Genomic DNA, 13,584 nt, shown 5'->3' on the forward strand with positions numbered 1-13,584 from the left:
AATGAAAGGCCTTTTTCTGGGAAGTTGGCTCCCAAAGGAGGTGAGTCTGGAGAGGAAGTGAAGGGAATACCTTAGCAAAGGGCAGAAGGATGGGACATTTGCACCCATCTTTGATTATATAGGCCTTTGCCCTCCCAACCTCTCCTCAAATCATTTTGCAATGCACACCTATTCCCATGCCACCATCTACCTACAACTGCCCCACCTGTGACCAAACCTGAGCTTTTTTCTCTAGGGCCAACACCCATCTTATGTCTTATGTTCCTTTTGGGTGTTAAGAACAATACCTCTGGAAAGCATATGACTAACACCTTTATTTTTAAAGTATCTTCCTTAACCTCCACTTCACCAGTGCCTATAAGGCAGGAAGGACATAGGTTCTTCTCCTGTTTTAGAAGTGAAGAAAGGGAGGCTCAGAGAAGGGGAGGGACTGCCTCAAGATCACATTGTCTCACGGCTGGGGATGTAGCTCAGTGATAGAGCACTTGCTTACCATGCATGAGGCCCTGGGTCTGCAAACAAACAAAAACCAACCAAGCAAAAACTCAAAAAGATCAAATCACATTGTCTGTGAGCAACATTCCAGGAATGTGCTTTATAATGCCAGGAATTAAAGGTGTGTATGTTTAGACATAGCTCACCCACACTAGGAGAATGGATTTTCAGGTAGTAAGGCTGCCTGCTGGGGAGCTATGTTAGGGCAAGGTGTCCTTTGAGTGCTGTTACCTACTCCATCATTACCTGATTCGTGACTCATCAACAATGAAGGAAAATGGATTTTCCTAGGTCAGGGCATGATGGGCTGCAGGCTGTTTCTTCAATCCTAATTCAAATTTAGCCCAAGAGATACCTAGATTTATGGAATTTATCTCTTTATGTTGCACATTATAGTTATTATTCTTTTGAGACTTGGTCTTGCTATGTAGCACAGGCTAGCTTTGATCTCTTGATTCTCCTGTCTCTGCCTTCTGAGTGTTGGGATTATAGGCATGAACCACCATGCCTTGTGTAATTAATTTTTACAACTATCTCCTCTACTAAACTGTGAACAACTTGACAGCATCAATGTCTGCCTCTATCTTTGTCACCTGCAGGGTCTGTGGGACCATTCGTAGCACCAAGCACCATACATTTGCAAATTACAGCAGGGAAGTGATCATATAACCAACTTTTTAAACATTACCTAGCCTCACAACCTCACTGCAAGACTAAAGTACTTTATTGTCATTTTACTAACAAAACTCAGAGAAGTTAAATTCCTTGCCCAAAGTCACACCTCTCATTCATAGACAACTTGGAAATTGATACCACTTCTTTTGAGCTAAAAGCCCATTCTTCCACTGGAAGTAAATCTTGACCCAATGACTAATGAATGTCACATCATTTTACAATTAAACAATGTAACAAGGCAGTATAGGAGATAAAATGCAAAAGTGAATAAAATATGATCCCTGCTCACCAGGAGTTCATTGTTTAGTTTGTGAGCAAAACAGACACGTGAGCAAGTAGTAAATAGTGCTGGGTGCTGGGATGAAGAGATGACCAGACACATCTGTGCTCTTCCAGACCCCTGCGCTTATTCTGAAGAGAGATATTATGAAATGTCATGCTTAGGCTATGGCGAGGAATATAAGGAGACTCTGAAGCCCATGATGGCTATATGCAGAATGAGGTCCCAGGCCCTCTAAGCTGCAACTTTTTTATGGTTGTTTTCCAAGCCCTGGGGACTCCAAAGCAGGTCACGTAACTCTACTGGCCTTCTTCCAAATTCCAGGGTATAAATTTTCTATGTGTCCATCCCCATCTCATCCTGGAATGGATTGAACTAATTAAAATCAGTATAGAAAGGTACAGGTTGAAGCTGTACAATAGTTTTCTCTAGAACCAAAATAACACAATGTATCCATCCATCCATTCTAATAGGCATTCACTGAACTATAGTGCCTGCTTTGAAACATGCCCTAATCTGGGTTTGGGAACACAGAGAAGAGGATGACAAGACCACTGCTCCTAGGAGGTCACAGACCAGTGAAGGAGATAGACATGCACACAAATGATTTCATTACAACGTGTATATGTGCTGTCTTCTCTCTTTCTGTTATCTCCCCCTTTGCAGGAAAGAAAAAACCCCTCCCTCCAAGCACCCACTCCTGCGGGGCCTGGCCAGCAGCTACCCCAACAGCAAAGGGGACAAGAAGAGCTCAGTGAACCACAGAGACCCTTCAACCCCTTTTTAAAGACATGGAGTTTGGAGAGGTTTTGTGGGGAGAGAAGCATGCATTTCCTGCTGGGGCATGAAATTAATAATCCTTCTGTGTGGTTTTTAAGACAGGGATTTGTGAGATAATGCATAAACTAGTGAAAGGGAAGGAAAAAAAAAAAGAAAGAAATTTCATCATTGATCTTCCCTTTCACCAGTGGAAAATCAGTTGTGGGCTTTCACCACAAAGCTGAACATGTTAGGAGACTGGAACCAGGTGAGCACAGATGTTATTTTCCACAACACAGAGATTCTCACAGGATTAGGAAAACCTACACAACCCTCTTAAGAGGTCTGACACATCTCAGGTTAGTTCCCTGGAAGCCCCTTTACCTTTCAAAGTTACACAGTTACTACACAAAGTGTTCCCTTTTAAAATAAGTTAATTACTGTTGTTTTTAGCTTTAGAAATGCAGTGTTTATGTTTTCTGAACCAAAACAATAGCAGAAACATATGCAACCCAAAGTCAAATGTATGGTTGTGAACAACAGGACAGAATTTTTGAAATCACAATGGTTTTATTTATGTGGTTACTGTATCTATAGGCTGCATGCTTTGTGATTCTCACAAGCCCCAGCATGCAACTTCAGAAAGCTGTTCTGAGATCCATTTCTCAACTTCCTGGGTAGTTAATTGAGCCTTAGCTCCAAAGACAAAAAGTATTGCCCATTCATTCCAAAAGATCTATCATGGTTAAGGTCTCCAGGTCCCTGGTGACAGGGATCAAGTGAGGCAGGCATTGATAATCTGCAATGAGAAAAGAGTGATTGCCAGGTAAGGGAGGTACAAAAGACAAAAGAATGCACCCCAAGGGAGGTAAGAATGATAAAAAATAAAGAAACAACAGTAGCAATTCCCAATGTGAGGCAAGCTAAATATAAACTTTTTTCTGAAAAGTGCCTTTGTATGATGAATGGGTCCAGGGGAGTCTGCTCCCTTCCTGTCTGTGAAAGCAGCGGGCTGAGTCACTATGACAGCCTGCTAATTAAAATGACCTCCTGGAAATGAGGATTTGGAGATAGGGAGAGAATAGAGAGGCTCCAGGGAGAAAGGGTCTTTAGCACACAGCTCTGGTTAAGCATTCTTTCAATCGGTGTTGGAGATTTTCGAAGTTTGTTGCAAAAAAATCAAGAGCAAAGCTTGATCTTTTTTGCATATTGTTTTTCAGAAATGATAACAATGAACCCCATGTTAGTTGGCTACAAATGTCCTGTTGTATATATAGCTTCTCTGGGTTTTTGTTGCCTAGTGGAACACAAATAAAGTGGTTTGTGCAGCTCCTCTGTTCCTCTGAGTGTTCTTGGCACCTTTCCCTTTCCGTCTCTCACCCCTTCAAGAACCAACCAACCAATCCAAAAGTGGAGTAACCCTCACTTTGAGGTCAGAGATTCTGTCATCAAGAACAGTCAGACTTGAACTTCCAGCAGTTCCTATGTCAGAGTCCTAGGGAGTTTAATTCACTGCAGCCTGCTCATCACAAGCCAACAGTGTGGTAGCTTTGGGAAATGGTAGCATTACTTTAGATACCATGGACAGAGGAGGATTGAATAAAAGATTATAATCTAGATCTATCTTCCTCAATTGCCTATATGTCATGATTATAGTTTAAAATCTGTGTTGATTAATTAGACCACAGGCCACATATAGCAGGCATGCTAGTGACTTAAGAGCAAAACCTTGCAGGGACAGGCAACTCTGAGTTCTAATTCTGAATTCAAAATTTGGTTGTGTAATCTTGGAAAAATTATTTAATTGCCATGGATTTCAGTTTCCTCACTTGTAAAATGGTAGTGGTATTATCTTCTCATTATGACAGTTACAAAGATTTAATGAACTTAGGTGTGGGAAATAACCAGCCAAAAAATTTAAGTGCTCACTAAATGATAGATATGATTATTTGGAATGTGACCAGAATGATGAGGTGGCATTCCCCGTTAGAAATGGATGAGGAGACTAGCTCTGTTTATCCTTGGGATTAAAAAAAAAGGTAAGAGAAAGTATCAGTGGGACCAAGCTCACTGTCCCTACAAAGTTGAAGGTATACCATGGGACAAAAGAAGCAAACTTGTTCTATGTTGCCCAGAGGTAATAACCAAACACAAGAAGTAAGTCTAAGACAACCTCTATTCAGGATGAAGAAAACTTCTAGTACATAGAGTTGCTAACATTAGATGAGTTCCCCTGGAAGTTAGTGAGCTCCTACCACCAGAAGTATATAAGCAAAGTCTGAATAGACATCTGTCAGGGAGAAAATAGAGGGGGTTCCTTCTCTAAGGGGATGCTGGGTTGGAAGCTGGGATGCTCTACAGCATCGACTTAGTCTGTGACTCTGGAGAGAAATGACATGACAGGAGGTTATATTTCTGAATAGCAGATAATGGAGGGTACAGTATAAAAGGTGTCATTTAGCACTAAAGCAAGATAAAGTGTCTCTGAATAATAGTGTGTGGACACTGCTAACATTTAACATTCCTTAACAAGGAAGAAACATGGCTACAAGGTAGACTGTAGAGTAAGTTTGCAGAGCAAAAATGAAAAGACTGGTCAGGGGTTGTCAGTGACCTTGGTCTGCTCAGTTGCTCCTTAGCTCTCAGGCAAGGTTATACCTATGAGGTCAAGTTGGAAATGACAGGGTTTCAGCACTGTGATGGAAGACACCACCAAGCCGAGGGGTAAATCAGCCAGATGATAGTGGCCCATCCCTCTAGCCTACCTTTACATCTGCCCACTTCTTTTCAGATTAGAATCACAAATGGGAAGGACTGATAACAAAACCAGAGTTCTGTACATTTCTGAGAAGGAGACTGAGACAACAATGCAAAAAGGAAGGGTGGGTAGGTACATGGTGGGTCTCCACCTGGTTCTCACACAACTGGTCATTACTGATGGAGTGCAAGATTTGTCCTGTATTAACCCAGAGGCTCCCAGACAGGTCTGAAGTTCTAGTTACCCCACAAAGCTGTGGCAGATGAGTAGGGGCTACAAATTTCTGTGCTGCTGCTGCCTACAGCAGAGGAGGCTGGGTCACCTGCCTTCATGACACTGTTCCCTTTGCAGCAGCAGGAGGGGTTTCTATTAGGCACTTTTCTCTTGTGGCCTTTTGAATGGGGATGGAGAGGATGAACTTGTATCCTTTTGCTGTAACTCAGTGACACACCTGCGGCCTGCTTAGAGAATCCCAACTCATATTTTTAAATATAAAGAGCAGAACCAACCAGGGAAGTAAGTAATTCATTTATTAAGCATGGATTCATACATCTACCATATACTTATGTACATATTGCTTTTGTAACCATTGTCTTATTTGATATCCTCAGGAGTCTCATGAGGTATCACTTTGTACATTTCCCAAGTGAGACCACTGAGAATCCTAAAGGTAAAATCCTTTGTTTGAATTCATATGTCTGGTAAGGACCTAAATTCAAACATAACTCTTTTCAACATACTGGGCCTTGTCCAATTATCTCCAGATAAAATCAGGTCAAAAAAGAAAACAGGAAAAAACAGAATAACAAGTAAACAATGGCAAATTTAGAAGTGGTAAGCAAAAGGGAGATGGGAAGGGAACATGTGAATTTTCAGGTTTAGAGATGGTATGGTGTTACATACCTGTAATCTCAACACCTGAGAGACTGAGGCAGGAGAATTTAAAATTTGAGGTCAGCCTGGGTTATATAGTGAGACCCTGTCCTGAAAGAAATAATTCCAGAATCAGAAAAATGTGTAAGGATTCCAGAACTTCTTAGTACTTGCTGCTGAAATTCTGTCTTTTTCCCATTATGCATTCCCACACATCTGTCCAAATTCTTCCAGGTTACTCTACAACCCTTCAGAGCATAGTGATTTGGCAAGAAGCTGATTTATCACTTTGTAGATGTTTCTAGCTCGTCCAGGACCCCTGGAAGCTGAGCAAAGCAGTCATTGCAGGGGTCGTCCTGGCTCCTCTGCAGTAGATAATCTAGCCCAGGTATCTAATCACTCCTCCTTCTGGAGTGTTGAAGCAAACCTACTGTGTCCTCAATTGTTGTTCAGAATTCTTCTTCTGAGTCCCTTTGAGGGCATTAAAATTAGAAGGCCTTTCCTCGGAGGCTCAGCTCAGCCCACAGTTACAAGGTCAGAGAGGACAGGAGAGACATAAAAGGAACAGCCTGAGTTTAAATTAGTCAGATCAACCCAAGCTTGAATACCCATTCTTCTGTTTACTTGCTGTGTGGTTTCCTGCAAAGAGTTTGGCCTCTTTAGAATTCAGGATCCTCATCTGCAAAATGAGAGTGATTAATACCTATTTCCCAGTAATATTGAGGAGTCAAAATAATAATGTCTATAAAATATGTGTGGCACAGAGTGTAACTCTTTCTCCAAATCACTTCCACCCCTGTCTCACCTGTCACCTGCTTGTTAGAGTTAGAAATTCCTTTTCTTGGGGTCAAAGTGCAGACAGAAGTATGAACACCTGAGGAGGGTAGAGTGAAGAGATGTCCAGAAAAATGACAGGTGCCCTGAGGGATCACTGTCAAGACAAAAACTTGAGTTGTGTTCATCATTGTAGTCTCAGAACTTAGCGCTGGTCCTATAGCAGAGTCTGAGCTCATGAGTAGAATGAGCCAATGATGGGGCAGGGTAGTCTAGAGGCTCTGAGCCCTTGACAGATAGAAAAGAAGTAATGTAAGTACAGATGGAAAGACAGTGTTGGACACAATATTCGTTCCACCTTAAGTGAAGCTGAGTTCAGCTGAGTTCCTTTGTCTGAAGAGTGGGAAATTGCCCTGACCAGCACACATCTGAGTTTGGTGAGAGCAGGAGTGGCTGATAGTGACAAGGGTGCTTTGGGTAAGTCCTGAATTTCAGCTGGCTGGGCATTTCGGTATGATTGCTTCATAGCGACCATCTCTGAGATGTTGCATGAGAAAATAGCAGAGAGAAAGTCAGATATATATCCTTGTAAGATTTGTTTGCTATTTTAATAAAACATAGTATCTTTCTGAACCTGCTCCCCCACCCTTGCCACTATGAGTCACTCCTGGTCTCACCAAACTCAGGTGTGTGCTGGTCAGGGCAATTTCCCTACTCTTCAGACAAAGGAACTCAGCTAAGTGTAAGTTCCTGTCCTAAGGTTCCCAGCCAGTAAGTAACTAGGACAGGATCTGGGCACAAGCTTAACACTGACACACCCCACTGCCTCCCTGTTCAACCCCAAGCCAAGCCTGGCTGAATCAGAAAGTCAGCCTGGATGCTCCTTAATGCTTAAAATTCATTTGTCCCCAAAGACCTGGGATCTATTTTCAGCTGTCCCCATGTTAATCTTAAGTCCAAATCTGCTTCTGTCCCTAGCATCATTTGTTGTGCTTAATGTCTTCTTTTCCCACCTTGTTGTCCAGGCCACAGACCCTGGTACTATCTGAACTAATTTCTTTCCCTCTTCCCACACAGCTGACCAGTTACCAAGGCCCATTGCTTCTGCCTCTTTTATGTGTTTGTCCTCAAGCAGACTGACTTTATGTGGACTGACTTTGGAGTCAGACAGACCTGAGTTTTACTTTCAACCCCAATGCTTGCTAATTGGATTGTGAATATTCACAATCCAATGGGGAATTTACTTTCCCCATCTCTAAACTGGAACAAAAATAGCTATCAGTAGGATTGTCCTCCATCTTTTCCATGCTCTCCCTCCTTTGCATCCTTGCCAATTCTGCTTGCTCAGTGTCTGTCATCCTCATCGACCACCTCTATTCCTCCTGAATAAAAAAAAAACTTTTCATCATGAGCTAGGTTTTAGTTCATGGTGGTGCACACATAATCCCAGCACTGAGGAGGTGAGGGGAGGAGGATTGTGAGTTTGAGGTCAGCCTGGCTTACATAGTAAGATTCTGTAAAAAATTATTTAGATCACATATCCTAATTCCATAACATCCTCCACAGTCTGAGTAACTATAGCTAATTGCTTCCTTTTCTTGTACGGCCCACCGTTTTGATCATGAATCTATTTGTCCATTAATTCAGTAATGTCATGACTACCTTCTCTACTATCATTTAACTTACTTGATAGCAGAGATTGAGTGTTTTTTAAAAAATTATTTCCAAACCTTTTATTGCACTTAACACAGTTCCACATAAGTCAAAGTACTCAGTAAATGTAGCAGAACAAAAAACAGAGTAAATGAATCTCAAATCCAAAATTCCATCCTCAATGACTAATAACTGGATCCTAATTTCAGATTCATCTTCCCAAAAGCATCTACCTCTCTGAAACATTCCACTGCTCAGACTCCCTCCATGGTTCTCTTGCCTACAAACTTATGTGCCAATGCAGAGTAGAAGCAGCACATGTTAGTGACTTGGACTCAGAGTCAGAAGTCTTGAATGGCCTTCAGAGCTGTTGTCTGCATGGACAGATGGAGAAGATGGATTTATTTAATCACCCAGGGCTTTCCTGACAGCCAAATTCTTTTTCAGAGCCCCAGGCAATTAGACCATTTTTTCCTGTAACAGTAACAACTACTGTTACTGGTGTGCCTATTCCTACTGCTGCTGTTGCTGCTATTGATCCTAGTGGTGCTGCTACTGCTGCTTCCCACACTACCACTAATACTAATACTGCTACTAAGGCTGCTGCTTCTGGTACCACTGCTAATCTACTGTTGTTACCATTGTTACAAATACCAGTACTAGTACTACAGTTTCTGCACTACTGCTATGACTGCTGCTCCCACTGCCAATCTGATGCTACCTCCATTACCACTGCTGCTGTTTCTGGTCTTTGCCTCCCCTACATTGCTCTTCTGCCCTGATTGAGTGGCACCTGGTTCCAGGTGCCTGCACAAGTTGCTTTGCTTACATGATCCCCTATAGTCCTCCCAACAACCCTGCGAGATAGGCATTACTCTCTTAATTTCCCTGATATGGAAACAGAAGCATAGAGAGGCTAGATAACCTATCCAAAGTCGCACAGTTTGTTGTAAGTAGAGGAGCCTGGATGTCATCAGACTTCTCTGCTCCTGTTCTTTCCATTTCCCCCTCCTCTTTCTTGTATACAGTTCTGAGACTGACAGTACAATAAATATTTAATGCTGGTTATAAAAAGCCTCAGCCTCAGGGAACTCACTGGTTCATTTTTGTTCCCATACACGACCTCATTTTGCCTTATTCCCCTGAGCTTGGCTTTAAGCATTCTCCTTTGCAGCTGGATGTCCCCGCACGTCCTGCATGCCTCAGTCTTTTCCTTTGAAAAAGCAGTTCTGAAATGACTGTCTTAACAAGCAGATGCCATCCTTAGAGCTGCAGCAACAAGAAACATGTCTGCTGTGCCAGGAGATAGGACTGGGTAGTTCCAGGGGCCCAGTTCCTTCTAGCCACCCTCTTCCACCCTTACTCTATAAAGTAGACCAGTCACAGGGAGATTTCCCACTAAATATCCCAATGATTTCCTCTTTCTCTCTGCAAGCCACTCCCTGCCCATAATTCCCAGGATTCCAATTGGGAAGTCGAACAGATTTAGACATAGACATACTGCTCCCAGCTCTCATGCTGCCTGGCTGTGGGACATTAAGTCTCTTTCCCAGGAGGGAGGCCCTCCGGTGCTTCAGTTTCCTACTTCTTGATGTGGGGACATAATTCTCAGCAGTACTGTAACATTCAAATGAGAGGATGAATGGGAGAGCATAGTATTTTGAGAAATATTTCCCAGTATTTTCTCCCCTTTTGAGACCTCAGAAGGATTCCCCCTTCATCCATGCTTTGCTTTTAACACAAAGTTTCATTTCATTAATTAATCTGACAAAATGTATTAAACAGCTGTGTTTTGCCAGGCCCCTCCCCATTCCTACCTATCCTTCAAGGCACCTCTTCTAGGATGTCTCCTTTGATTCTCTGGCCCTCATAAATAATACTTCCTCAGCTTCTAGAAAACCATTTTCCAAACATCTCATTTGGCAATTAGCAATGGCTTTATTTCACTTACCCTGTCTGTGTATCAGATCTGTCTTCCAGCCCCACTTTTCATTGTTTTTGAGTTGAGATGATTTGAAGAGGGCAGAAAACCAAAACAATCAACCAGTCTTTTTGTTTGTTTGGTTTTTGTGGTACTGGGGTTTGAACTCAAGGCCTCATGCTTGTTAGGCAGGTGCTCTACCAATTGACCCACTCCACCAGTCTTCTTGTTGAGTATTTTTAGGTAGAGTCTCTCAGAACTGTTTGCCCGGGCTGGCTTCAAATCTCAATCCTCCTCATCTCTGCCTCCTGAATAGGTAGGATTATGGGCATGAGCCACTGGCACCAGCAACCAGTCTTATTCATTTTTGGCACCTCAGGGCCTAGCATAAGGACAAGGAGAGAGTAGTTATTCACTGGGGGTTTGCAGCTATTTGTGCAAATGAGGATTCTGACTCTAATTCCCCTCTCTCTCCCTCTGAAGGTTCACTGATAAAAGCAACCCTTCAACTTCTGGGAAAAATAGAGCAAGCTTAGCTTAGAGTCCCACATTGGAAATTGTCAAATTTTAAAGCTAAGAGCATCCACGGGTCAGGAGTGGGGTAGAGGGGGAGGATAGAAGGGGAGACACTAGGAGAGGTGAAAGACAAAAATTGACTGTGATGATTTGAGCATGTGTATCTGTCTGTACTAGTTTGCATAGTGTGTGTATCATTTATGAGTAACTTCTCTTTATTTGTGTGTGAAAATGCATGGTTTGTATAATTTTGATGTTTATATATGTGCATTACTGAGTAGTAGATGACAGATCATTATTGATTCTAAGTACATTTTTACATCAACTCATAGTCAGAGGTCCTGGGTTACATTCCTGTTTGAAATCCTGTCTACTTTCTTGACATATCATCCATATTAATGGATCACCCCTTCTGCCCCAACCTCCCTGGGACTGTGCCCTGCAGGATGCCAGGGCCATCTCTGCTCCTTCCCAATGTCAGTGAAGGCTGATCCTGGTTAGGCCAGGGCCTCAGGGATGGAGGATTCACCAAGAGCTGCCCTTTCCTGATTCTATTCCCACATGATCTCATGTTTGGGTCTTTTTCTGTATTTCAGCTGTGTGTTTCTATCTGTTTTCTTTCTCCTTTCTTTCTCCTTCAGGCCATCTTTGACTAAAGGTTGGAAAACACCTGCTGGTGCAGTGTTATGAAGAAGGGAGATGCTTTTCTTGACACTCCCAATATCTCCCCAAACTGTTCCCTGAGAGCCAAAATTCAATGGTTCCAGACTGTTCATTTCTGCTCAATTTCAGAAGCATTCAATGAGGGCCTGCTCTAAACTAGGCTGAATGCTAGCTGGTGGCTGAACGTGGAGCATGTACAATTGTGAAATAAACACTTCATTTCTCTGGCCTCATAGAGCAACTCCAGAGAGCTTGAGATTTTGACTTTTTTGAAAATCAAATATATGGGTTGGGGACTTGCAAACATGAAGTCTTGTTCATCATGCATGCCTTAATTCATTCTTTATTAGGTTTAATATTCATTCATTCCTTCTTTTATCCATTTATTCATCCATTCTCATGGAGGCCATGTGGTTGTTGAAAAGAGTACTAACCTAGAAGCCTAGATTTAAGCCTGATTTAGTTACTGTCATCTTCCCTCTTTGGACCTCAGTTTCCCCGCATGTAGAATGGAATTAAGGATGGTTGCTCTTCCTAAATCACAGGTCTACTTTAAGGAATTTTGAAGAAAGGTTGTAGAGGGGGAAGAGGAACTGCTGTTCTCTGACTTCTTACTTGAGGAAGGCACTTTTCATGCATCCATGCTACAAATTATACAATAAGGAGGGGATGGGGAAGTAAGGTCTAAGTAGCATAAAAATAATCTAATAGAAATAGCCTGAACTAAGGATGAGGTGTGGGGTACAGCTCAGTGTTAGAACACATGCAAGGCCCTGGGTTCCTTGGTATGACCCCCAACACTGCAAAAGAAAAAAAATTCCTGAACTAGAAAGAAAAAGAAATATCTAGAATCTATGGAATCTTAATCCCAATCTGTTCCTGGCATTTATCTAACTCTAGAAAAGTCTAAGCCTCAGTTTTCCTACAGTTTTATCCTTAGCTCAGCAACACAAATGGTGGGTGATTCCTGCCTCCCAAACGTTCTCTCTGTTCTCAGACCTGATGCCGAACCAGAGACTTCTGGAGAGATGAGACCAGCGGGTGACATGGCGAACTTTGCATATAAGAGGTGCAATGCTGTGGATCTAATTAACATTACCGTGTAATTGTTACCATGGAACACGCTTGAGATGCCACACAGAATGAATAAAGCAATATTTTATCTTGTTGATTAATAGTAAGTGAAAGACGTGTGCACTATTTATAATACCTTTACAGCACAGACCACTATGGGTCCCCTAGATCTGGCACACCCAGATTTCAAAGGTTTGTATTAGAAATTGCTTGTCAAGCACCTGGAGAATTGGGACCCTGAATGGATGACATAAAAGACTTACACAGAGATGTGGACACACAGGTGTGGGCTCTGGTATCTGACAGATCCAGGTGAGAGTCCTTCTTTACTACCATGCGATCTGGATCCATTTTTATGGACCTGTTTCCTCACTTATAAAATGGGACTTATTAATGTTTGTATTATAGGATACTTGGGAAAAGTAAATGAGATAAGAAAATTCCAAGGAGATGAAGTGTCTCATAGAGGGTAGCTATTATTCCTTGTCACATCCATGTTACTCTATTGCTTAGTATTTTTATGATACTCAGTCAAGCCAACACCCTGGCACACATTTGGAAGCTATGATCTCTCACTTTAAATGTATTATGAGGTAATAGGGTTTTTCTTTTATCAACAGCAGGTAGTTATTTGTCTACCTGCAACAGTGTCCTCTCCCTTCTCATTATATCATCAGTTGCTTTGATAGGTTCATTAGTGATGCTTCCCCTGGTATCTTAGTTTGGGCTCTTCCAAGGCATAGACTGGGACAAGAAACTGAAGGAAATTTTTCATTTGGCAAGTGATACCAGAAACAGAAGTAAGGAAGAGGCAGAAGTGAGAGCAGAGAGAAAAACTAGTACAGTCTATGTTAATGAGCCAATTACCACCAAGGGGAAAGGGACCTCTAACCCTCCAGGGTCTTTCTTAGCAACAGTGTAAAAACAATCCTTAGAGTCAAGGATTGCCTCCTTGAGTGTAAATTCCCTTCCAATTCCCCCTTGCTTTTCTGCAGGGCTGATCTTTGAGGCAGCTGAGTGAGATCTACTAGATAAGGGATTCTGGTGAAATACATAGAACTGAAGTCTGGTGGTCTGAGGAGATGTTGGGAGGTAACATGAGTGTCTTCTTTGTGCAGACATACATGAGCATGGGAGGGTAGG

The 13,584-nt window shown here is 42.2% G+C and overlaps 1 protein-coding gene across 4 annotated transcripts in view; it reads left to right on the forward strand.

Moving 5' to 3' along the window:
• Positions 1-12,697, forward strand: part of Agbl4 (AGBL carboxypeptidase 4) — a 1,287,504-nt gene extending 1,274,807 nt beyond the window's left edge. For 3 of the 4 annotated variants that reach the window (XM_074080183.1, XM_074080187.1, XM_074080184.1), the window contains one exon: positions 2,117-3,553. In XM_074080183.1, coding sequence (XP_073936284.1) covers positions 2,117-2,237 — 121 coding nt within the window. In that variant the 3' untranslated portion in view covers positions 2,238-3,553. Of the gene's footprint in view, positions 1-2,116; positions 3,554-12,364 lie in introns of those variants that run through there. The other variant, XM_074080185.1, reaches the window with a different exon arrangement.
• Positions 12,698-13,584: the final 887 nt, after the last annotated feature.

The sequence above is a fragment of the Castor canadensis genome, chromosome 7 (assembly GCF_047511655.1).
Source record: "Castor canadensis chromosome 7, mCasCan1.hap1v2, whole genome shotgun sequence".
Lineage (NCBI taxonomy): Eukaryota > Metazoa > Chordata > Mammalia > Rodentia > Castoridae > Castor > Castor canadensis.